The following is a 26,280-nucleotide window of genomic DNA, read 5'->3' on the forward strand; positions in this document are numbered from 1 at the left end:
CCCTGTCTACATACCTTTTTTCTTTGGCAGTCTAGGAAAAAATTGTGAAAGACATTGAAATCCACCAAAGCCGGGCATGGTGGTGCATTCCTGTAATCCCAGCTACTCGGGAGGCTGAGGCAGGATAATCGCTTGAACCGGGGAGGCGGAGGTTGCAGTGAGCCGAGATCATGCCATTGTACTCCAGCCTGGCCAACAAGAGCAAAACTCTGCCTAAAAAAAAAAAAAAAAAAAAAAATATATATATATATATATACGTCAAGGCCCGAATGCTATTTCTTTTTATTGTTTTCAAATGAATGTTTATGTTTGTGCTTTGTTGCCTATAAAAATTTCTTTTGTTTCCTTGCAGAGTGAAGAGTTCCACATTTATACCCAGTATTGCACTAACTATCCAAGGTATGGATCGAGAATGGGCCAAGAGTACTTTTATTCACTTTCACATTGTTTCAAGTCAGCTGGTGCAGTACACATGGTTGTGAGGCATTCTGTGCCTGGCCTTGTGCTGAATACTATGGGAAGAATGCAAAACGTGCTGAGAACAGATTACAGGGGCACCCAGATATGGATCCATCGGGGCTTTGGGGCTCCCTGCAGAGCCAGTGTGGGGAAAAATTGTATAAGTCTATGGAGAAACCAAAAAGATGACTAGGTATCTCCAAAAGGAAACTCAGCAAGCTGTTGCATCAGGCCGCAAGTCTTGCCTGCTCACCCTTTTCTGTGTGTGTCATGTTTTTAAGAATTTAGGAAACACTGCTAATGAGTTTCTATAATCTAGATGGGGAGAGAACAGATTCTATTTTTTTCCAAATAAGTTTTATGAACTATATAAGTTTAATGGAGTTCAGAGGAAGGACAGATCATCATAAGCCTAGATGAGAAGAGGGGCATCGTCATCCCGCCTGGGTTGTTGGTTCAGTTTTCCTTGCATTGGAAATAAATGGCACAAGGGCAGTGTAGGAAGCATCCTTGGACAATGTATTAACCATTTCAGTAAGGGAGTTGGGCCTAAGATGATGGGCTACAACGGTAGGAATTTCCTTTTTTCTCCAGAAGACATTTATTGGGCACTTACTAATTCCTAAGCCCTGTGCTAAATGCTGTAAATACAAAATACTGAATTTAACTTTTCAAAGCAATCCAGAGACATTGAGGGATTTTTTTTTAAGCAGAGCACCCATCCCAGTGCCTGGCCCCTCCTAAGTTCTTCATAAGTGCTAGTTCACCATCACCCCTGCCCCTTCCCCATTTCATAGATGAAGTAACTGAGGCTCTGATAGGTAAGGTGATTCTCTGAGGGGTGCATAGCTGATGAATGGCCCAGCTTGGATTTGAACCAAGGTTTCTTCTCTGACTTTTAAAACCTCGTGCTGCTATGAGTATGTCCTTTGAAAAGTTTCTGAAACTTTGTGATTCTCCCCCTGCCTTTTTATTTTCCTTTTTTTCCACATGATGAGCAGACTTTGAGTTATGGGGCTTTTTTGTTTTGTTTTGTTTTGTTTTTTTGAGACAGAGTCTCACTCCGCCACCCAGGCTGGAGTGCAGTGGCACGATCTCAGCTCACTGCAACCTCTACCTTCTGGTTCAAGTGATTCTCCTACCTCAACCTCCTGAGTAGCTGCAATTACACCGTACCCCACCAGACTTCGAGTTATCTTAAGGACCAGCCAGGAAGAAGAGAGCTAGGGAGAGTTTACACGCTCTGTAGCCAGTCTTGGTAGACAGGTCCCTGACGATAAAGTGGATGGTGGGATCCACCTAGAAGAGAAGGCAGCACACTGAGCCCTGAGTGTTACTTCTGGAAGGAAAAACAAATAGGTCCCCTGTTCCCCACTGTCAGGAGTAACCCCAGAAAGCCCGTGTGGATTAAAAGACCCAGGATGTTGCTGCATGTGGTGGTGTGCACCTGTAGTCCTAGAACTACTCAAGAGGCTGAGGCAGGAGGATAGCTTGAGCCCAGGAGTTTGAGGCTACAGTGAGCTACTGTTGCACCACTGCACTCCAGCCCAGGCAACAGAGCAAGATCCTGTCTCTTAAAGACCCAAGAAGCGGCTGGGTACAGAGACTTATGCCTGTAATCCTAGCACTTTGGGAGGCCAGGGCGGGCAGATCACCTGAGGTCAGGAGTTCGAAACCAACCTGGGCAATATGGCAAAACCCCGTCTCTACTAAAAATACAAAAATTAGCCAGACGTGGTGGCACATCCCTGTAATCCCAGCTACTTGGGATGCTGAGGCAGGAGAATTGCTTGAACCCAGGAGGCGGAGGTTGCAGTGAACTGAGATCGCACCACTGCACTCCAGCCTTGGCAACAGAGCAAGACTCTGTCTCAAAAAAAAAAAAAAAAAAAGACCCAAGAAGCCAGAAGTTTAGAGGCTCAACTTACTCATGGCAAATACTTTTCCTTGGAGGACCCCTGCTTTCCCCAGTTTCCCCTAAAAAAAACAAAACAAAATAAATAAATAGACCCACATGCATATTAGAACATTTATTACACATACTTATCTGTAGACCCACCCATAGTTAATTTACATGGTTTCACTTAAGCAATTTTCTCTCTTAAAGTATTTGTTTCCATCTTAATGCTGAAAACATCAGGCGATTGCAGGATGCCCCAGCTAAATCCCATGGTTCTAAACCAAAAGCCAGCTTGCCTCACACCCTAATTCAGAGAAATCACAGAATCAGCCCTCATCTTCTCCACAAAACTTCTTCCTTAGGGAAGGAAAAAAACATTCAGATTCTGAAGAATCATCAAAGTTCCGGATCCAATTATGAGAATCTAAAATGATACAGGAGCTTGTTTGGGGAATTATGTTTCTGTAAATCTCATTATAAACATATCATTTAAAGAAATAATTCTTAAACTTCCAAAATTGCAAATTCAGAAGATTTTGTGATTTATTAAGAAGAGTACAAAATAAAAACAGCTTCTTTATATGGCAGGCTGCTTCAGAGCCAGGGGAGAGGCAAATCATTTGTGCAAGGACATTTTTAAGAGCTTGTCATTCATGGAGCACCGTCCCAAGCCTGGCGTATATTGGCAGGAAATAGCAAACAATACCCTTGCCTTCAAGCAGTTTCTATTCTTTTGAAGGTCAGATGCAACTAAATGCAATGGTGGAAAAGCATGTTCTGGAAGATCAAATAAATATAAATTAACACAGGACAAACTCAGTAATGTGTAGTAAAAGCTCAAGGTTAAGGATAATTTTCTGGAGAAAGTTGTCTTTTTTTAGAGTTAGAGTCTCGCTCTGTTGCCCAGGTTGAAGTGCAGTGGCGTGATCTCAGCTCACTGCAACCTCTGCCTCCTGGGTTCAAGCAATTCTCTTGTCTCAGCCTCCCAAGTAGCTGAGATTACCGGCACATGCCACCACACCCATCTAATTTTTGTATTTTTAGGAGAGAGGGGGTTTCACCATGTTGGCCAGGCTGGTCTCGAACTCCTGACCTCAAGTGATCCACCCGCCTCAGCCTTCCAAAGTGCTGGGATTGCAGCCATGAGCCACTGTGCCTGGTGAGAAAGTTGTCTTTAAAAAAAAAAAAAATTGAGTCTGACTTTGAAGAAAAGTGTTAGCAGAGAGGTACTCAAAAGTTGTTCTCAGTGAAGAAGACATGTCCATTTCTTGCCCAATTGTGTGGTTTTCATATTCATAGATAAATATTTTATCTTGTCCACTTGTATCCCATCACTTTACTCTCTGAGACCTGAAGTTCCCTTCTCCCATTTAGCAAGCCAAAAATGCCAGGTATTTCAGCACATCTGACAAATTTTCCTTCCCCCTTTGGATCCAGTCTGGTGATATTAAATGTCACAGGCACATCTTGACACTGTCCACTGTCTTCATACCAGTCACACACCTCAATGATTTTGCTGTGAAGAGACACAAGCTCCCACACTCTGTTCCCCAGGGAGGGGCGCAAACCCAGCCAGGTCCTTGTCCTCAGATGCCTGCCTGTGCCCAAGACTTCCGGGAACCTGGAGCTCAGCGTGCTCCTAATTTGTTGCAGGTTCTTACCCTTGAGCAAGAGCCCAAGCCTTTAGTTGGCCAAAGGGCTACAGAGCAGCCAATTCTGACTCTAAAGAACCTTAGAAATGTTCCTAGGTTACATGATGGAGAGTTTTGAAATCTTGACTCAAGGGGAAAATAAATCAGTGTGAATAGATATTTCTCAAAGTAGATTGGCACAAAAGGGATTCTAATGGTTTAATTATGAAACTTCCATTTAACTTCCTTCCTCACAGCCTTATTTTGTTGTTTGGCTCTGTCTGATTTTCTCAATCCTGAAAATGTTACTGACTTAGGGAGAAAAGGGCTGAAATTATTTCCACCTGCTTCATTCTACATTTTGCGAACGAAAGATTTTTAATTTACACGCGTGTGACTGCACAAGCCGTTAGCTTGCTTTGTGATACGAGCATTGTTTCAACCATTGCCTTAAGATGTTTTGGTCTGTGCTCATCACCTCGGGGGGATCTGGGTTGCGGAAAGAATTCTAACCCACTTTTGGAACACCCTCATCTGAGGCGCACTCCATAGGAGCAAGACTATCTGGCTTTCCCAGAAGCTGTATTACTTGTAAGGTTAACAATTTGGAGGTAGAAAGGGAGACCTGTTCAAAGATTCTCACAGGGAAGTTACCCAAGGGAAGAGGTCTCTAAGCAAGCCTACCACATAGGGTCACAGTTTGTGCATCATATAAAAGGGGCCAGCAGAGGGGGTGATTAAATGCTCTGACAGGGGGCTGGATCTTCTAGCAGGAAGGAACTCCTTTTTCTTAGTACAAAAAGTGCCTAGTCTTTATAATCTAACGTGTGGAAATGGAATACCGACGTGCTGTGTGAGCACTGCACAGAGATACCCAGATTGGGCACAGCTAGGGGCTAAAATCCCTCTCAAATAACTTTTGCCAAGCCATGGGCCCTGGCACAAGGCCGCGTCTCCTAGAAGGAAGGAACTTGTTACTTAGAAGCCATGAGCCCAGGGTGCCACTGCCAGTGGGTCCGGTGCCTTTTTCTAATTCACCCTCCCAGAGGGAACCCTTTCTCCAATTTGCCTAAAGGCATGCTGATCTGACCACAGCTCTGGAGCTACCCTACCCATTTTAGGGCATTTACACTTGCAATAGCATTTAAAATTTGAATACCCACATAAAGCATTACAATTTAGATAAAAACATGGACTCTTCCTGCAGGTCCGTGGCTGTGCTAACAGAGTGTATGAGGAACAAGATACTGGCCAAATTCTTCAGGGAACGTCAGGAGACTCTGAAACACTCGCTGCCTCTGGGGTCCTATCTCTTGAAACCAGTTCAGCGGATTCTCAAGTATCATCTCCTTCTGCATGTAAGTTTCTGCCTGGCATGAGCACTTTCCAGGGGATGTGAGTTTTGTGTGTATATATTAAGTTTGGTGGAAAATACCAGAAAATGCTATGGACATATGGAAACATTTCCCACACTCATATTTCACAACTGACTAATCTGCTTTGAGGATTTGGAGATATTTATATTCTAGGCCCGTAGCCCCATTGACAACAGCCAAGAGAAGAGATTAATCTTAGCTCTGATTCTGATGGGGCTTAGGAGTGCCTCGCCCTGTGCACTGACAGTTTCAGGCAGGGAGCTATCATGCAAATGAAAAACAGATTTTGTAATGTTTCCATCAGCCCCAACTCAGTAGGCAATTGGAAGGGAAAGCTATTTGTCATAGATTGGCTTTTGTATGGAGAGCAAAGAGAAGGGGCTGAAAAGGGAGAAGACAGATGAGCAGCGTGATAAGTGATCTCCAAGCTGGGCTTAGCGTCACTTCAGGTATCTCCTCTTATATTATTTTCCACTACTTTTACAAAATTCAAGAAGGCTTTGGAAACAAAGATAATCATAGCTCTTAAATTCTTTTTTCTTTTCTTTTCTTTTTTTTTTTTTTTTTTTTTTTGAGACAGGGTCTGGCTCTGTTGCCCAGGCTGGCGTACAGTGGTGTAATCACAGATCACTGCAACCTCCGCCTCCTGGGCTCAAGCAATCCTCCTACCTCAGCATCCTGAGTACCTGGGGCTCTAGGTGTGCACCACCATGCCTGGCTAATTTTTTTGTATTTTTGGTAGAGATAGAGTTTCACCATGTTGCCCAGCCTGGTCTCGAACTCCTGAGCTCAAGCAATCCTCCTGCCTGAGCCTCCCAAAGTGCCGGGATCACAGACGTGAGCCACCACGCCTGGCCTCAAATTCTTATTTCTTACCCTCCAAAAAATTGATGCGAATGGAAAAAAAAAGTATTACCGCAAGTAATTTTCATTCTGTAAGTAGGACTTGCTTACTTTTGCAGCAGGAGAAAGACAGTACAGCAGAGTGGTTAGAAACAGGGCTCTAGGAAAGACTGCCTGGGTCTAAATCTTATAAGTTGCCCACATTCACTGTGGCTCACAAGCACTTGATAAAAATAAGCTATTGTTTTTTATTATTTTTATGATACATTAAAATCCCCTTTTTAAAAGAATTTTAATTCAGAGTTCCTCTCCACGTCAACAGGCCTGCAGTTTATAGGTATCTCTTTCTAAGTGACTCCAGGTTTCTAATTTGGATAATTATTCCAGATTTGTTTGGTTCATATATATTTAAAATTTTGAAAACTTTGTCCATCTTTACTAGCAATTTCTTAGCTTTGTCTGTTTGCCTGGGTAGCTCATCTTTGGAGAATCTTATGTTCTATGAAGTCACATCAGGGATATTATTTTAATTTTTAAATTGATCCGTATGACCTCTTAGATTTAGTGGGATTTATTTGCTAAATCAGTGTCCAAATAACTCTTAAATAATATTTGTCTCAGGACACATCTCTGCTGAATTCTGTTAATATAATGTCTAAGACTGGTGTGTCCCAAGAATCTCTAATACGGTCTTCTAGACAGTAAGACGGCCTTCAGTCAAAAGGAAAGTTTAAGATCTCAGTTAAGCATATGAGACAACAAGTCAAGATCCTTACAAAAAGTTAATTAACAGGAAAAACAGCCTTTATCCTACATTTTAAGGGCTGGCAATGAAGGAAAAAAACAGTGGTTGGATTAATCCAAAACTAACTTCTGGTTGCTTTTGAAGTGTTTTCTGCTTTTATGATTGATTAGAGGGCCCCCTCTATGTCATTCACATCATTTCTTTTTTTCTTTTTTTTTTTTTCTTTGAGATGGAGTTTCACTCTGTTGCCAGGATGGAGTGCAGTGGCGCAATCTCAGCTCACTGCAACCTCCGCCTCCCGGGTTCAAGCGATTCTCCTGCCTCAGCTTCCCGAGTAGCTGGGACTACAGGCGCGCACCACCATGCCCGGCTAATTTTTTGTATTTTTAGTAGAGACGGGGTTTCACCATGTTGGCCAGGATGGTCTCGATCTCTTGACCCCATGATCCACCCGCCTCGGCCCCTCAAAGTGCTGGGATTACAGCAGTGAGCCACCGTGCCTGGCCCATTCACATCATTTCAAAGTTATGTAGCTATCCATGAAAATCCCCACAGAAATATCCTCTGTACCTCCCAGTCTGTTTACTGATGAGCACAGTTGTCTCTCAGGCTAAAAGAAGAAATCATTATGTTTTTAAATTTGCCATTTAGGATCTTGTTAACAGCTAGTCCAAGCACGGAAAGAAAATGTAAATTCTTTTACAGTTTCTAGCTAGATGAAAAACTTGAGTACTCAGTAAAAGTAAACAAAGATTTACATCGTTACTACAAAATAATGGAACTAATCTTCAAGTTGTACCATAACATTTAACCTCCACCCGTTAGCTGATTATGTATGATAAATGTCACAAGAACGATCTAATTGATTACAATGTTTTCTTACTGTTTTAGGCACTAATATAGGATTACTGTTATTGTTGTTTTTAAAAAGGCAATAGTTTCAATTTAATAAGCACTTATTCACCACCCAGCTCTCTGCTGGGCACTGAGAAGATAAAGAATCAAAGGAACTATATACAATAGTCTCTATCCTTAGACTCTTGAGGATCTAGGAACAAGTGTCTTATGTGCTCAAAAGAACTAGAACAAAGATCCTGTCCCTCTCTCATGTTCCTGGGAGTGTGGGCCTCCAGTGGCAAGATGATTGCTAATGTAACATACTTCTGACCGTCAGAGAATTGAGTACTGAAACCATGAGATCCTTCTCAACACTCTCAAGGATTGTCTTTAGTCAACTTCATTTGGCCTTTAAAACCTTGACTACAGGAAAATGTGCTAAAATGTCTACTTGCTATGGAGATAATTTTGTAAAGATAGTTTTCGCTATATTTTTGAGTCGGTTAAATATTAAGGTCCTGTATGAAACATTTTGCTTCCTAAATAAATAAGGGAAAAAAATAAGTATGCATTTTATCTTGTGAGAGTGAGAACTATATTTCTGAGAACTGTATAACATTGGCCACCAGGAAGCTCAGAACTCTAGAGCTATAAGAGCAATTTCCACATCTGTTATAATAACTATAATATCACTATGAAACTCAATGGGTTACATGCATGTTGTATTTTATCCTGTTTATCCTGGAATCCTATTCCACTTTTATCTTTCCTATCCTTGTTTTTTTTTTCCCCCTTGTCTTACCATTTTATTGCAGGTATCTCTGGCCTCAAAATCTTAAAGAATGATGCTGGTGTGTAAATATTTTATATATATATATATATATATATATATATATTTTTTTTTTTTTTTTTTTTTTTTTTTTTGAGGCAGAGTCTCACTCTGTCAGCCAGGCTGGAGTGCAGTGGCCTGATCTCAGCTCACTGCAACCTCTGTCTCCCAGGTTCAAGTGATTCCCTGCCTCAGCCTCCTAAGTAACTGGGACTATAGGCATGTGCCACCACGCCCAGCTAATTTTTGTATTTTTAGGAGAGACAGGGTTTTACCATGTTGGCCAGACTGGTCTCGAACTCTGGACCTCAGGTGATCCACCCACCTGGCCTCTCAAAGTACTGGGATTACAGGCATGAGCCACCGCACCCAGCTGATAGTGTGTAAATAAATAAGCAAAAATAAAATATAAGGAACTAATCATAGCGGTGCCATTTGTTTCACTGTCTATATGAAAATAAAATGAAAAAAAAAACCTCATTCTTTTTTGTTTAAGGAAATAGAAAACCACCTTGATAAGGACACAGAAGGCTATGATGTGGTGCTTGATGCTATAGACACAATGCAGCGAGTCGCCTGGCATATCAATGACATGAAGCGGAAACACGAGCACGCGGTCCGGTTACAGGTGAGCCCACGAGGTGTCGGTGCCCGGCAGGGTTGCAGGTGTACTGACTTACTATTTTCCCAATAAAATATTAAGGCTGCTCAAGTACCGCACTACACTCATCGTCTTCAGTGTAGTTCTCCCTGAAAAAAGTTCAGGACATCAGTAATACCGATCATTGTCTAGTATGGCTATTTAAGAGAAAGGGATATTATAACTTTTTTTTTTTTTTGAGATGGAGTTTCGCTCTTGTTGCCCAGGCTGGAGTGCAATGGCACGATCTCCACTCACCACAACCTCTGCCTCTGGGATTCAAGCAGTTATTCTGCCTCAGCCTCCCGAGTAGCTGGGATTACAGGCATGTGCCACCACGCCCTGCGAATTTTGTATTTTTAGTAGAGACGGGGTTTCTCCATGTTGGTCAGGCTGGTCTTGAACTCCCGACCTAAGGTGATCCACCTGCCTCGGCCTCCCAAAGTGCTGGGATTACAGGCATGAGCCACCGCACCCGGCCGTCATTATAACTTTTAAGCTAATTGTTTGCTTATAGCCCCTTTCATGGTCTAAGTTACAATTTTGAGCCTCCTACTTCTATTAATTGCAAATTTAGTAATTCTTGTTGAAAGCAACTTTCCCTAAACTATGTAAAGACTTTTTAAGCCTTTATTCCTCTGCCACCAGTTCCTGCAAAATCATGAGGTGGTGCGTGGGTGGTCATAGGCAGGGGACGCAGAGTAAGGGGAGCCAAGGCTGAACCAGCTCCTTTACAGTCACTTGGGACGTGACCCTCCAGCATGTCATTTCAGTTTCCTTTTTTTTTTTTTGGAGACGAAGTTTCACTCTTGTCGCCCAAGCTGGAATGCAGTGGCACAGTCTCAGCTCACTGCAACCTTCGGCTCCCGGGTTCAAGCGATCCTCCTGCCTCAGCCTCCTTAGTAGTTGGGATTACAGGGGCATACCACCATGCCTGGCTCATTTTGTATTTTTAGTAGAGACGGGGTTTCACCAGGTTGACCAGGCTTGTCTTGAACTCCTAACCTCTGGTGATCCACCTGCCTCAGCCTCCCAAAGTGCTGGGATTACAGGTGTGAGCCACCGCACCTGACAGTTTCCTCATTTTTAAAATAAGACAGAGAAGTTTGCTAAAGGCCTATCCAGCACAAACATTTTGAGCCCTAAATCTTAAGGAACTTTTGACAGCTGTTGGGCCAGTGATCATGCCCTGGGCACCTCAATAGATGCACTATTAAAAACAAAACAAGAGGCTGCATGGGCCCAGAGGCCAGTTCCAGGCTCCTGGCTGTCCCTAGAGTGAGATGGAAAAGCCCAAAGTGACTCCACGCTATACAGAGTGGCCTTGCCTAACTCGGGAAAAAAGATACCTTATTTGGCTCATAAGTCAGAATGAACTCTGTAGGTTTCAGGTATAGGCAGCCAGAGTGTGGTGTGATGCCACTGACTATCAAAAATCAGAGGAAGATGACATTCTAATCTTCCAGGCTGCTTTTTTTTTTTTTTTTTGGCAGCAGCAACAAAAGTTTAATGCTTTATCATACAAGTGTTTTGCAGACATAATGTCGGAATCTATTGAATACAGTCATCCCCCCTATCTGCAGTTTCACTTTCTGCAGTTTCATTTGCCCATGGTCAACCAAGGTTAGAAAATTTTTAAATGAGGGCCGGGAGTGATGGCTCATGCCTGTAATCCCTACACTTTGGGAGGCCGAGGCAGGCGGATCACTTGATGTCAGGAGTTCGAGACCAGCCTGGCCAACATGGTGAAACCCTGTCTCTACTGAAAATATGAAAAATTAGCTGGGCGTGGTGGCACACGCCTGTAATCCCAGCTGCTTGGGAGGCTGAGGCGGGAGAATTGCTTGAACCCAGGAGGTGGATGCCATTGCACTCCAGCCTGGGTGACAGAGCGAGACTCTGTCTCAAAAAAAAATTAGCCGGGCATGGTGGTGCACACCTGTAACCCCAGCTACTTGGGAGGCTGAGGTGGGAGAATCACTGGAACACAGGAGGCAGAGGTTGCAGTGAGCTGAGATCACATCACTGCACTCTAGCCTGGGAGACAGAGCAAGACTCCATCTCAAAAAAAAAAAAAATTAAATGGAAAATTCTGGAAATAAACAATCTATAAATTTTAAATTGTGCACCATTCTGAGTAGCATGATGAAATCTCACACTGCCCTTCTCCCTCCCACCTGGGACATGAATCACCCCTTTGTCCAGTGTATCCACACTGCCTACGGCCACTCACCTGTTAGTTACTCAGTAGCTAGCTTGGTTATCAGATCAACTGTCATGTTTTGCAATGCTTGTGTTCAAGTCAACCTTATTCTACTTCATCATGGCCCCAAAGCACGGAGTAGTGATGCTGACATATTGTTATAATTGTTCTAATTTATTATCAGTTATTGTTGTTAATATCTTTATGCCTGATTTATAAATTAAACTTTACCATAGGTATGTATTTGTAGGGAAAACATAGTATATTTAGGGGTCAATACTATCCCCAGTTCCAGTAATCCACTGGGGGTCTTGGAACATATCCCTTGCAGATAAGGGGGACTGCTGTATTCAGAAATGTCTGAATGGCTGGTTTTTCATACTATGTGAAGCTGCTTGATATTCTGAAGTCATTACTAAATCAGACTCTGGCTCAAACTAATACTCCATTTCTGTTCATTTCTGTTTTCAACCAGTAAAGTTTTTTGTTGTCTTGTGGGTACCTTAATTAAATGGTGCTTGTGAATATTTTCATTTTTCAAATAATAAAATCAGCTTCCTTCAAAACACTGATATTCATATACAATAAATCCCACAGAAATGTCAAAGTCATGTTAGTTTATTTATCAATTTCCATTAAAAGCACTAAAGCGGGGAGTGGGGCAAGTGGGGGTGGTTAATGAATACAAAACTTTACTTAGAGAGAATGAATAAGATCTAGGCCAGGCGCCGGGGCTCATACCTGTAATCCCAGCACTTTGGGAGGCCAAGTGGATCACCCGAGATTGGGAGTTTGAGACCAGCCTGGCCAACATAGTGAAACCCCATCTCTTCTAAAAATACAAAAATTAACCAGGCATGGTGGTGGGTGCCTATAATCCCAGCTACTTGAGAGGCTGAGGCAGGAGAATCGCTTGAACCCAGGAGGGAGAGGTTGCAGTGAGCCGAGATTGTGCCACTGCACTCCAGCCTGGACAACAGAGCGAGACTCTGTCTCAAAAAAAAAAAAAGAAAAAAAGAATGAAAAAGATGTAGCATTTGATAGCACAACAGGAGGATTACAGTCAACAGTAATTTATAAAATAACTGAAAGTATAATTGGAATGTTCGTAACGCAAAGAAATGATAAATGCTGGAGGTGACGGAGGCCCATTTACCCTGATGTGTTTATTATGCATTGTATGCCTGTCAAAATATATCATGTACCCCATAAATATATACACCTACTGTGTACCCATAAAATTTTAAAATTTTAACAAAAAAAGCACTAAAACATAAGTTAGGGGCAAAGAAAGGTTCATTTCCTTTCCCTGAGTAAGTAAATTTAAACTCAAGAAATTTCTGAGAAAATGATGTAGGTGATTTTATATAGGCTTTAGTTTTGAATTACTTATGTGTGGTATGAACTTCAGTATCCGGAAGAAAGTCTTCAAGTCAACAGCTCTGAAGGGGTTTTTTTTTTTTCCCAGAGAGGAGGGGTGAGAAAAATCAAGGGAAGGGGCCGGGTGCGGTGGCTCACTTCTATAATCCCAGCACTTTCAGAGGTACAGGTGGGCAGATCACTTGAGGTCAGGAGTTGAAGACTAGCCTGGCCAACATGGCAAAACCCCATCTCTACTAAAAATGCAAAAAATTTAGCCAGGCATGGTGATGGGCACCTGTAGTCCCACCTACTCAGGAGGCTGAGGCAGGAGAATCGCTTGAACCGGGAGGTGGAGGTTGCAGTGAGCCCTGATCGCGCCATTTCCCTCCAGCCTGGGTGACAGAGCGAGACTCTGTCTCAAGAAAACAAAACAAAACAAAGAAAATCAAGGGAAAGAGGCCATACTGGTGGCCCCTAGACCTGGCTTTGGAACGATGTAAGGGCTGCTGTGAGCCACAGCATGGCATGATTAAGGAATGGAAATAAGTAATTAGCAGCTTGTCAGCTAACAGCCTGATTCATTGCTGTTAACCCTTAAGTGGCACCACTTGTAAAGGCAGATTTATGTCATAGACCATCACATACCATGTAGATAGTTAGACCCCGTCAGGGACGATTTGGCACCATTCTTGAGGCTCAACAGATGGGCCACCAAGCCCTTGGTGCCTGGCTTCTGCCTCCTGTAAATGCCATGGCCCATTCCCTTTCTCAGGAGATACAGAGTTTGCTCACTAACTGGAAGGGGCCAGACCTGACCAGCTATGGGGAACTGGTGCTTGAGGGAACCTTCCGCATCCAGCGAGCCAAGAATGAGCGGACGCTCTTCCTCTTCGACAAGCTGCTGCTCATCACGAAGAAGAGAGATGACACGTTTACATACAAAGCTCACATCCTGGTAGGTCTGCACACTGGCCATGGGCAGGGACTCAGATCCCCAGTTCTGTTCCCTCCTGAGTGTGCCTCACCGTCTCTGCTCTCTCTGCTCTAGTGTGGCAACCTCATGCTTGTGGAGGTGATTCCAAAAGAGCCGCTCAGCTTCAGCGTCTTCCACTACAAGAATCCCAAGCTGCAGCACACAGTCCAGGTAGCAGCCGGGCCCTGGCCTCTCCGCAAGGCCCCTTTGTGTAACGATGAGTGCTGTGTACCATGTGGCTTTTTGAGAGCGTTCTGGCCACATGGTCATTTCCCATCTCATCAGAGGGTGCTGTGGGTGGCGGAATCAAGTTGTCTGACTGTCTACATCTCATCTTGGCAGGCCAAATCCCAGCAAGACAAACGCCTCTGGGTTCTGCACCTAAAGAGACTGATTCTGGAGAACCATGCAGCCAAGATTCCAGCTAAGGTAGGACGCTGAATAATGCACAGTGAAATGGGAGAGAGATACAAGAATCGTTTGAACCTGGGAGGTGGAGGTTACTGTGAGCCGAGATCACGTCATTGAACTCCAGACTGGGCGACAGAGTGAGACTGTCTCAAAATAAAAACAAAGAGACTGGGTCAAAAAAAAAAAAAAGGGTTTAGAATTAGAATCTGGGAGTGACAACGGTTAATCCTATCATTTAATTACTAATGAAGCCCAGCAAGGCATCCTGATAGGATAAATGTTCAACTTCATAATAAAGAGGCTGGCATGTGGCTCATGCCTGTAATCCCAGCACTTTGGGAGGCCAAGGCAGGTGGAACACTTGAGCCTAGGAGTTCGAGACCAGCCTGGGCAACAAAGTGATACCCCCATCTCTACAAAAAATATAAAAGTTAGCACCCGGCATGATGGCACGCACCTGTAGTCCCAGCTACTCTGGGAGACTGAGGTGGGAGGATCACCTGGGTCCGGGAGGCGGAGGTTGCAGTGAGCTGAGATTGCATCACTGCACTCCAGCCTGGGTGACAGGGTCCAGACAGGGTCTCACTCTGTCACCCAGGCTGGAGTGCAGTGGCGCAATCTCCACACAAGAAAAAGCAAACTGCAACCTCTTGTGCCTCAGCCACCCGAGTAGCTGGGACTACAGGCGTGCACCACCACACCTGGCTAAATTTTGTATTTTTAGTAGAGACAGCAAGACCCTGTCTCAAAAAAAAGAAAGAAAGAAAATTGAGAGATAGAATATATAGGAACTACATCTCAGCTAAACCAGCCATTAACATCAAAAAGACTCACATGGGGCCAGGCACAGTGGCTCACTTTGGGAGGCACTAGCACCTTGGGAGGCTGAGGTGGGCAGATCACCTGAAGTCAGGAGTTAAAGACCAGCCTGGCCAACATGGTGAATCCCCATTTCTACTAAAAATACAAAAATTAGCTGAGTGTGGTAGCACGCGCCTGTAGTCCCAGCTACTCAGGAGGCTGAGGCAGGAGAATCGCTTGAACCCAGGAGGCGGAGGTTGCAGTGAGCCGAGATCGTGCCATTGCACTCCAGCCTGGGTGACAGAGCAAGATCCTGTCTCAAGAAAAAAAAAAAAAAAAGATTCACATGAATCGCAGGCTCTGTGGAGGTGGTGGTGGTTTTCCTTTTGGGGCTTAAAAGAAGATCAAGTTATGAGAATTATTCCAAGGTGCATGAAGCACCTATGGGTGTAAAGCTGTGCTGGGTCCCATGAGGGTGCTTGGGAGACAAGATACAGATTCGGCCAAGAAGGAATCTGTAGATGGGGAGCCAGCTGTCAAGCCATGAACCGTTTGCCGACCATGAAGACGTAACAGAGTGTACCCAGGTGTTGTGGAAGAATAAAGTGTTCAGTTGCGTTGAGTGGAGAGAGGAAGGAAAACATCTTTTACCTCAGTCTTAAAGGATAAGGATTTTTTTTTTTTTTAAAAGACAGGATCTTACTCTGTCGCCCAGGCTGGAGCGCAGTGGTGCAAACATGGCTCACTGCAGCCTTGACCTCCTGGGCTCAAGAGATCCCACCACCTCAGCCTCCCAGAGTAGCTGGGACCACAGGCTTGTGCCACCACACCAAGCTAATTTTTGTATTTTTGGTAAAGGTGTAGTCTCATCATCTTGCCCAGGCTGGTTTCAAACTCCTGGGTTCAAGTGATCTGCCTGCCTCAGCCTTTCCAAAGTGTTGGGATGACAGGCATGAGCCACTGTGCCCAGTCTTAGGAATATTTTTATTAAGTGGGAAAAAAGGAATTAAGGGAACCAGACCTAGAGACCTGCATTTAAAAAAAAAAAAAAGGAGAGAACGAATGTGCTGTGTTCAGGGCGCACAGACGGTGCCAGGATGGGAGGGCTGAGTTCTCAGGGACTGAGGCAGGGGCTGAGGCAGGGACGGGAAGGGCAGGAGCCCCTGGAGGGCTGTGGGCATGCGCTCTGAGGAGTCTGGACGCGTTCACACTGGGAAATTACTGCAGGCTTTGGAGGAAGGGGAGATGGCGCGGTCAGTCCTGTGTTCTGAGAGTGTAACTTTGGGGACAAGGTGACAAATAAGTGGCAGGAGTGAGGTTGGAGGCTGGAGAAGATAGTAACCCACCACCATGGCCTAGAAAGGAGCTGAGCAGTGCTGCCGTGGAGCCACAGCGACAGAGGGAACAAATGCAGAAAGTGCCACTGAGGCAGGGGGCAGGATTTTGCCCACTAAGAGTCAAGGCTGAGTCAGGGGTTGAAGGAGAGCATGGTACTGTGAGTTCTGAGACAGACAGGGAGAGGAACCCTCTGCTCTCACTGGCACCCGTGCTGCTGGGCAGGGTCAGCCGCAGGTGGAAATTCAGGTCTTGGAAGCTAAGGATCAGGAGACTCTTGCTAGAGGCAGTAATTGAAGCCCTAAGGTTTAACAAGATGGCCCACAAAAATGTGCAAAGGAAAGACAAACCCTTGGGAATCCCAACATCTAAGTGATCAGCAAGCGGGTGGGGGGATTTGGAGAACAGCCAAAGAAAGATTGAAAGAGTAGCAGAGGAGGCAGGGAGGATGTCTGAGGAGGAGGCGCTGCGCTAACAAGGAAAAAGCACATCTCAGAGGTGGGGGAGACACAGTCTCGAAGGCTGCCGAGGTCAAGGAGATTTAAACAGAAAAGCAGATTTTATATTTGGCAACTAAGAGAAAAGGGAGAGATCACAGTGGGTTGCAGAAAAAGGGGGATTAAGAAGGAACAGAATGGGTATAGACTTTTTTATATATAAAGTTCACAAAAGGAAGAAAAAATGATAGTTTGGAGAGAAAAGCAAGAGCAAAGCAAGACTTCTTGTCTGGGTCGAATGCCGAGTCCATGAGCAGATGGCAGCGAAGGAGGAGGAAGGTGGGAGAGGAGACAGTGGGTCACTTCCTGTTGGAACGGGGCCTGGGGAGGTGGGAAGGAAGAGGATGGGACACACAGGAATAGGGGCTCATCTTGGAAAGGGCTGGAAGCATCTCTCTGAACCAAGGGAGAAAAAGATGAAAGACAGAGGAACTTTGAGGTGGACTTGGGGGAAGACAAAGGGTTTGATTTCACTCATGCGGATGATAAAGTCATCTGCTGAGTGAGTGAAGCAGAGAGCAGGGGTGTCTGAGGGAAAGTGGAAAGGATCAGAAGAACACTTGCTAAAGAAAAAATGGACCAGGCCAGTCGCGGTGGCTCACACCTGTAATCCCAGCACTTTGGGAGGCCGAGGCGGGCGGATCACGAGGTCAGGAGATCGAGACCATCCTGGCTAACACGGTGAAACCCCGTCTCTACTAAAAATACAAAAAATTAGCTGGGCGTGATGGTGGGCACCTGTAGTCCCAGCTACTCGGGAGGCTGAGGCAGGAGAATGGCGTGAACCCGGGAGGCGGAGCTTGCATTGAGCCGAGATCACGCCACTGCACTACAGCCTGGGCGACAGAGTGAGACTCTGTCTCAAAAAAAAAAACAAAATGGACCAGTCACTAGAGATGACTAGAATAGCCTGTGAAAGACATCAAAGACCCAGCTGAAGCTGGCCACCATGAATCAGTGTGATGACGTCATTTCAAAATCTGCTCAGCAGATTGGAAACTACTGGTGAAAACCGTGGTGTGTGTGGGTTCCTCCAGGTTGGGAACCGGCAGAGCTGGTAGGGGAAGGTTCCCAGGGCGGGGGTGGGGAGGGTGCCAGTGAGCACGCAGTTGCAGTAATTGGGCATGACATTAGGCTGAGTGAAGAGGAAAACCAGCTGGCAACAGAGGCGTGGGGTGAGGGACTGCAGTATTGTCATAAAGCCTGGTTCAGCAGGACTTAATGTGATGAGAGAAGGAAATACACTAATCTGTAATTGAAGAAGGGACTTTTGGAGTCCTGCCTTAGAGGTGGGACGGTTTTGAGTGTGATCAGGTTCTGGAGGTGGCTCTGATTCTGTGCTGCTGCTCTGGAGTGGAGGAAAAGGTCATTAAAGTGGTCAAGAAACTAGGGTGGTGGGTGGATTATTCACATGGATGGTGAAACAGTCCAAGTTGGGGCTGGGAGGAGTGACGTGGAGCAGACAATGGGATGATGGTCATGAAAATTGAACTGGGTGGAAAATAAGGGCTGAGATTCCTGAGAAAGGGGACAGTCTGTTTTGTTCTCTGTATATTTTGACAAGCATTTGAAGCTTGTTCTCAGGACTGCCAGCAATGATTTGGTCCTCAGGAAATGAATGTGCATAGGTGTGGACTTGGACCTAAGCATGAGTTTTCATTTCGTCAGGGTGTTATGAGATGAAAGGGAGCTCATGCAGAAAGGGGACTGCATTTTCTTTATGATTAGTCATTTTGTTGCTGGCCTGGTGCCTTAGAATGCCCTTCTGAGCAATGGCAGAGTATCTTTGATGGGCCCCACCTGTTGTTTACCTGTCTGCTGGGAAAATCAAAATTGCTAACAAGATTCTGAAGGGCAGTTACAAAATGAGACCCCCTTACATACCTGTCTTTCTCCCACGCTAGGCGTGTGTGCCTCAGGAAGTTCCCTTTAAGTATTCAAATGGTTAATATAGTCAATATAACATCGTACTTTCTCCCCAAGTTGTCGATCCCTTCTATCTAAAAACATCTTTTCAGTTACAACTTATTGAGCATACACACTGTGCTGAGTACTTTATATTCTTATTTCACCCTCACCAAAATATGTTATGAGGTAGTTCTTATTCTTCCCATTCTAGAAAAAATAAAAACAGAGGCTGAGAGACATTAAATAAACTGCCCAAGTTTATATAACTAGTACATGACCAAGACTGGATTTAAACCCAGGTCTATCTGGCTCCAAAGAGCATCCTAACCACATTATTCCCACTGGCAATAAAAACACGTTTTGTTTTGTTTTGTTTTGTTTTGAGACAGGGTCTCACTCTGTCACCCAGGCTGGAGTGCAGTGGTGCAATCTCCATACAAGAAAAAGCACACTGCCACTTCCACCTTCTGGGTTCAAGTATTCTTGTGCCTCAGCCACCCGAGTAGCTGGGACTACAGGCGCACACCACCACACCTGGCTAATTTTTGTATTTTTAGTAGAGATGAGGTTTCACCATGTTGGCCAGGCTGGTCTCGAACTCCCGGCCTCAAGTGATCCACCTGCCTCAGCCTCCCAAAGTGCTAGGATTACAGGCACAAGCCACCACACCCAGCCTCAAACACGCTTGTCTAATATACTTTATTCACTATAATGTAATCATAATTTTCTATTTAAGGAGGATTATTATTAAAGTGAACTTTCCACATCTTTCCTCGAGATTATTTCTTATTTTCCTAAAGTTTTCAAAATGTATTTCTATTATTTCTATGAAATAAATGCATAGTGGGAAATTTTAAACATCAAGAAATGTATCACCAGTCTAATAATGTCAACACAGCTGTGGGAAACTCATTAGTTACAGCCTCCCAGCTGCCTTCCGTTCTTTTAATTCAATGATGGTCCTTGGCTGACACCTAGTGGAAAACCTGGAAACAGTACTTTAAAAATTAAATATCCAGACCAAAAAAAATTCTTGAAGTCAGCTTTACAGATACCAGGGAACTTCTTGGAAATAGCCATATTGCCCATTACTATATGTGGTAAATAAATTTAACTCTTCTCCAAATTAATTGAGAATAAAGGTGAAGGTATTTTGCATTTTATATATTAGTATGTTTCTGTAATTGCACTTCCCAGAGACTGAGCTAACATTTGTGTTTGCAAGTAATTTCAACTCATAATCTCAAACTCTGAATGTACGAGAGAGATAGCTATCAGTGTTACAAAAATTGAAGCATTTGTTTTCTCTAAGGTGACTGTGTTGAGGCTCCCCCAAGCCCCACACTTTTTCACTAAACATGATCGCCACTTAGCCGAAATATTTGTACTGGGATATCACAGATGGTAGCAAAATAGAGTAAAATTATTTTAAAAGTTATTTTTAGCATAATGTTTTGTAGGTTAAATTATACTACCCTTAAAAAATGAAAATGACTTTAAAGAGGCAAGAAAGGCTACAATCCCCTAGGACAGTGGTCTTCAACCTTTTGGGCACCAGGGATTGGTTTTGTGGAAGACAGTTTTTCCACAGATGGAGGCAGGGGGAGGCTTTTGGGATGATGAAAGCACATTACGTTTATTGTGCACTTTATTTCTATTACTACATGGTAATATATAATGAAATAGTTCTACAGCTCACCATAATGTGGAATCAGTGGGAGCCCTGAGCTTGTTCTAGCCCTGAGCAACTAGACGGTCCCATCTGGGGTTGATGGGAGACAGTGACACCCCAAGTGTGTTGCTTATGTCCAGTCTGCTCTCATCTTATTTTGGTCACTGTCACTGCAGAAAACCCTGCTTCACATAGATAGGATGTTGGAAATGGAAGCAGGCTTTTGTGCTTTTGTGGCAATCTCAGGATATTCGCCTGGACTTTAATCCAGAATGTAAGGAGGTTTGAAGTTGTCTCAAACATACTTTTTTTTTTTTTGAGATGGAGTCTCATTCTGTTGCCTAGGCTGGAGTGCAGTGGTGCTGCAACCTCTGCCTTCCCAGGTTCAAGCAATTCTCCTGCCTCAGCCTCCTGAGTAGCTGGGATGTCAGGCACACACCACCACGCCCAGCTAATTTTTGTATTTTTAGTAGAGACGGTTTCACCATGTTGGTCAGGCTGGTCTTGAACTCCTAACCTCGTGATCTGCCCGCCTCAGCCTCTCAAAGTGCTGAGATCATAGGCGTGAGATACCACGCCCGGCCTCAAACATACTTTTAAGGCCACCGGATGCAGCTGTACAATTGAAGTACATCAACTCACTTGCCACGACAAAGCCTGCCACCAGATGCAGCTTAATTGCCCCTTGACACTCACTGACAGGGTTTTGATATGAATCTGCAAGCAATTGATTTATTATGGTCTCTGTGCAGTCAAACCTCTCTGCTAACGTTAATCTGCTCCTCATTGCTAGCATCACTGCCTCAGCTCCACTTCAGATCATCAGGCATTAGATTCTCACAAGGAGTGCTGCAACCTAGATCCCTCGCATGCATAATTCACAGTAGGGTTCACACTCCTATGAGTATCTAATGCTGCCACTGATCTGATAGGAGGCAGAGCTCAGGCTGTAATGCGAGCCATGAGGAGCCACTGTAAATCCAGACGAAGCTTCTCTCGCTTGCCCACCACTCACCTCCTGCTGTGCGGCCCAGTTCCTAACAGGCTATGAACTAGTACTAGTCTGTGGCTCGGGGGTTGGGGACCCCTGCCCTAGGAGAGTGGGTGGAACTCACCAGTTGAGCTGATCATTGAATCCTAATGACCATTCTGAAAGAGAGGCTCCATGATCCCACTGTCCAGTTGAGCTCGGAGAGCACCCACATAGTGAAGTGCCTGAGCTGGGATCACAGACATTGTCCTTCAGGGCCGTCTCACTCTGGGAGATTCTGGGGCACACAGAAGAGATGGGAGGTGCAGGGAGTTGGGGAAACAGAGAGACTTAGCTCATGATAATCACAGCATTCTGCAGGAGGAAAGACAACAATGAGAGGAAACTTCCAGCAGCCATTTTGCAATTAACTCAAAATAGTTACAAGGCCAGTGTCATGGTGAGGGCTGGTGATAAAGATACCAGGCTCCGTGCCTTGAGGTTTTGAGTCAGTAGATCAGGGTTGGGTGGCAAGAATATGCATTTTTTTTTTTTTTTTGAGACGGAGTCTTGCTCTGTCTCCCAGGCTAGAGTGCAGTGGCTCAATCTTGGCTCATTGCAACCTCCGCTTCCTGGGTTCAAGCGATTCTCCTGCCTCAGCCTCCCTATTAGCTGGGATTACAGGCACCCGCCACCATGCCTGGCTAATCTTTGTATTTTTAGTAGAGGCGGGGTTTCACCATATTGGCCAGGCTGGTCTTGAACTCCTGACCTTGTGATTGTGATCTGCCCGCCTCAGCCTCCCAAAGTGCTGGGATTACAGGCGTGAGCTACCGCGCCCAGCCGAGAATCTGCATTTTTAATAAGCTGGCCAATGAGTGCTAATGATCAGCCAGGCTTCGGAACCAGCCTCCCTCCCTCCTCTTTCACAGGATTCGGGGTGCAGTCTTAGCTCTGGTGCCTTGATGGTGTAGCAGCTATTACCCACTTGAGGGCGCTCATCTGCTTGAATTCCCTGCACTGTGTGTAAATGCTTAAAATAAATAGCGAGTTTTTAAACGTTTTTAAAAATCTATTTATTCAGGTGGGATAAGATCTGTGTTGAGATTTGGAGTTTAAAGAAAAAAAAAGCAATTGGAATTACAGCTCTACTTTCTCTCTTTCAGGCCAAGCAAGCAATCCTTGAAATGGATGCCATTCGTAAGTTTTATTTCCTTAAAACAATTTGAAATTTCATTGTCTGTTTGTATCTATCACATTTTCTATCTTAAAGTTCATGAAAATGTCGATTGTTAGAAAATAGTATCTCTCTATTCACTCTTTTCACAAATTGGGTAGACAGTGTAATCCCTTCTAAGCACATTGACTTGTTTCTACATTGGTTCTCCCAGGTTTATCTGAGTCCCTTGATGGCTGGCCACTGTTTGGGTTTCTGCATCAACTAACGTCAGTTATGTCTCCAGGGTCGACTCTACCCCTACCCCTGCCCCAACCTCTACCACCACCAAAAACCAGAGCTTCACAATGCATTTCTCACTTCATCCCTAACAAAATGTTGATTATCTGCAAGAATCGCAATCACTTCGTAGTATTGGTTTTCCTGATGCAGCAGAAACTTCTAAAATCGCAACCACCCCACATATGTGCATATATTTCTAGGCTTACAAAAGCAGGAGAGAATAAATATTACAGGTCCTTCCTATTAAATAAGACCTTATTCAACAGCAGTTATCACATCTTTGTTATTTTTCAGATTAAATAGAATAAAAAGAGAAAACAGTGGCTTTAAATGCAGTCAGGTCTGCTGGAAACTTGTACTGAAAACACTTCTACTTTACTTAACCCTTTCATAAGACCTTACTTTGAGGAATCAAGTGCAAACGTTGATTCCCTTCCCTCCAGCCTGGCACTTGTTAACTCCCCAGGGGGAAAAGCAGCATCAGCAAAGTGGAAACAGGTGCATTCCCACCATCGCTGCAGCTGAGGCTCCCATCTCACATCCAACAGACCCGAGAAATGATGCCCAGAGCTCCCCAGCGGAGTGCTAGGCTGTATTCTCTAGACATCAACATTTTACCCGCAGAAATTTCCTTCAGATTTTTTTTTTTTTTTGGCCGGGTGTGGTGGCTCACGCCTGTCATCCCAGCTAATAGACTCCTGGAAGTCCCAATGTAAACAAAAAGCCGTGAGATACATATACAGCAGCAATTATGGGAGGAGGATCATATCATATCCATGTCAGATGAAAAAGAATAAATCCATATAGGCCGGGCATGGTGGCTCACACCTGTAATCCCAGCACTTTGGGAGGCCGAGGTGGGTGGATAACCTGAGGTCAGGAGTTCAAGACCAGCCTGGCCAACATGGTGAAACCCCATCTCTACTAAAAATACAAAAATTAGTCAGGCATGGTGGCACGCGCCTATAGTCTCAGCTTCTCAGGAGGCTGAGGCAGGAGAATCGCTTGAACTTGGGAGGTGGAGGTCAGCAGTGAGCTGAGATCATGCCACCGCACTTCAGCGTGGGTGACAGAGCAAGACTCTGTCTCGAAAATAATAATAATAATAATAAATCCATATAAATCTACACTAGCCATAACCATTTTCTGAGAAGCCCCTGACACCACAGTCCCACTGATGCACGTGGTTATCTTTACAGATCATCCAGGCTTCTGTTACAGTCCTGAGGGAGAGACGAAAGCACTGTTTGGCTCTAAAGAAGGTTCTGCTCCATATCGGCTGAGAAGAAAATCTGGTAAGTAAGATGTTGTCATAAAAATTTAATTCTAATGGGGGACTGGCAATGAAAGTCCCTTTGAGTCTGACAAAAGGGAATGTTCTGTCTGGTTTCTCAGCTCACTGCCGGTCTGAATACATTTGCGGCTGCCTTAAGATGGGACTCATGAGCTTTTGATCTAAAACTCTTTTCTCTGTAATCCCAGCACTTTGGGAGGCCGAGGCAGGTGGGTCACCTGAGGTCAGGAGTTTGAAACCAGCCTGGCCAACATGGAGAAACCACATCTCTAGTAAAAATATAAGTTAGCCAGGTGTGGTGGTGGGCGCCTATAATCCTAGCTACTTGGGAGGCTGAGGCAGGAGAATCGCTTGAACCCAGGAGACGGAGGTTGCAGTGAGCCAAGATCGTGCCACTGCACTCCAGCATGGGCGACAGAGTGAGACTCTGTCTCAAAAAAAAAAAAAAACTTCTTTTCTACTTAATGTTTCCCAGTGACTATCAAGCATGCCAGTCAACTAATTTTGCTTTGTACATCTTACCATTGACATGCAGATACTTAAGCTGTATTTGCTGTTGCTAATGAAAAATCACATCCTATGAGTGACACACACAAAAGATTATCCAAAGCTAAAATTTTAATTCATATTTGCTGCACCAGACTCCATGAACTATTGTCTTAGTTCAGACAGGTTTGGGGTTTTATTTGAAGCAGTCTTTATTCATTACCCACTTTATGCTTTGCTAAGGACTAGGAATGCAAGGATAAATAATCCACGTGACTCCTGCTTGCAAGGAGCTCATGGTGCGAGAGACAAAAAATGCAAATAAGGCCGGGCGCGGTGGTTCACACCTGTAATCCCAGCATTTCGGGAGGCTGAGGTGGGAGGATCACCTGAGGTCAGGAGTTTGAGACCTGTTTGGCCAACATGGTGAAACCCTATCTCTACTAAAAATACAAAAATTAGCCTGGCATGTTGGCAGATACCTGTAATCCCAGCTACTAGGGAGGCTGAGGCAGGAGAATTACTTGAACCTGGGAAGCAGAGGTTGCAGGGAGCCGAGATCGTACCATTGCACTCCAACCTGGGAGACAAGAGTGAATCTCAGTCTCCAAAAAAAAAAAAAGAATGTACAATTGAACATCATCAGCTTGTAGGTGTTAGTGAAGCTGAGGAAGCTGCTCTGCTACTGACAGGACTGAAAAAGTCAGATTTTGCTTTTCTGTTGGGTGACTCCTGATAACACAGCATAACATTTATTCTACCATTTTAGCAGAGTGAATGTCTTGCTCCTGTGTATCTCTGAGCAATGGGGATTTTGTTAAATTTGATACGAAAGTTATAGAGCTCTGTTAATCTGTCAATAGGCTCGTAATCCTTTTATAAAGAGTAAAGAAAAAGGTTTGATTTGGTTTTGCCAATGATGCTGGCTTTGTTTTGTCTCCCAGAACCTTCCTCACGGTCACATAAAGTTTTGAAGACCAGTGGTAAGTCATAAAATATATTTTCCTGTTTCATTCTTGTTGATATTCACTAAATCAAACCACACAAAAATAAATACCAGATAAATTACAGATTGACAGATTTGATTTGATTACAAAAAGATTAACTTCTGTAAATAAAAGTGTCCCATTATAAAATATATAGTCAAAGCCAGGCACAGTAGCTCACGCCTGTAATCCCAGCACTTTGGGAGGCCGAGGCGGGTGGCTCTGTTGAGGCCAGGCCTTCGAGACTAGCCTGGCCAACATGGTGAAACCCCGTCTCTACTAAACATACAAAAATTAGCCAGTCCCAGTGGCTCGTGCCTGTAATCCCAGCTACTTGAGAGGCTGAGGCAGGAGAATCGCCTGAACCTGGGAAGCAGAGGTTGCAGTGAGCCGAGATCACGCCATTGCACTCCAGCCTGGGCAACAGAGTGAGACCGTGTCACAAAAAATAATAATAATAAAATTTAAAATAAAATATACAGTCAAATGACATAAAATACTTGTAATATATTTGACAGGCATAAAAAGATTATTATTCCTATTATATAAAGAAACTCCATACATCAAAAAGAAAAGACAGAGGACTCTTTTATTTTTTTTTTATTTTTTATTTTTTGAGACAGAGTTTTGCTCTTGTTGCCCAGGCTAGAGTGCAATAGCGTG

At 44.3% G+C, this 26,280-nt stretch overlaps 1 protein-coding gene and 1 long non-coding RNA gene across 6 annotated transcripts in view; one reads left to right on the plus strand and one right to left on the minus strand.

Annotated features, from left to right (window-relative positions):
* The window catches only part of PLEKHG1 (pleckstrin homology and RhoGEF domain containing G1), a 243,742-nt gene that overhangs the window by 195,674 nt on the left and 21,788 nt on the right, over nt 1-26,280 (plus strand). For all 4 annotated transcript variants that reach the window (XM_019030088.4, XM_031012454.2, XM_055390848.1 and 1 more), the window contains 9 exons: nt 353-399; nt 5,198-5,348; nt 9,117-9,248; nt 13,598-13,780; nt 13,874-13,969; nt 14,141-14,227; nt 22,559-22,592; nt 24,051-24,146; nt 25,576-25,614. In XM_019030088.4, coding sequence (XP_018885633.2) covers nt 353-399; nt 5,198-5,348; nt 9,117-9,248; nt 13,598-13,780; nt 13,874-13,969; nt 14,141-14,227; nt 22,559-22,592; nt 24,051-24,146; nt 25,576-25,614 — 865 coding nt within the window. The remainder of the gene's footprint in view (nt 1-352; nt 400-5,197; nt 5,349-9,116; nt 9,249-13,597; nt 13,781-13,873; nt 13,970-14,140; nt 14,228-22,558; nt 22,593-24,050; nt 24,147-25,575; nt 25,615-26,280) is intronic.
* The window catches only part of LOC134758783 (uncharacterized), a 73,230-nt gene that overhangs the window by 10,261 nt on the left and 36,689 nt on the right, over nt 1-26,280 (minus strand). The window contains exons 2-5 of one of the 2 annotated variants that reach the window (XR_010134399.1): nt 21,538-21,767; nt 2,388-2,436; nt 1,602-1,758; nt 15-213 (exon numbers count right to left, since the gene is read on the minus strand). This is a non-coding gene — a long non-coding RNA (uncharacterized lncRNA). The remainder of the gene's footprint in view (nt 1-14; nt 214-1,601; nt 1,759-2,387; nt 2,437-21,537; nt 21,768-26,280) is intronic. The other variant, XR_010134400.1, reaches the window with a different exon arrangement.

The sequence above is a fragment of the Gorilla gorilla genome, chromosome 5, assembly GCF_029281585.2.
Source record: "Gorilla gorilla gorilla isolate KB3781 chromosome 5, NHGRI_mGorGor1-v2.1_pri, whole genome shotgun sequence".
Taxonomy (NCBI): domain Eukaryota; kingdom Metazoa; phylum Chordata; class Mammalia; order Primates; family Hominidae; genus Gorilla; species Gorilla gorilla.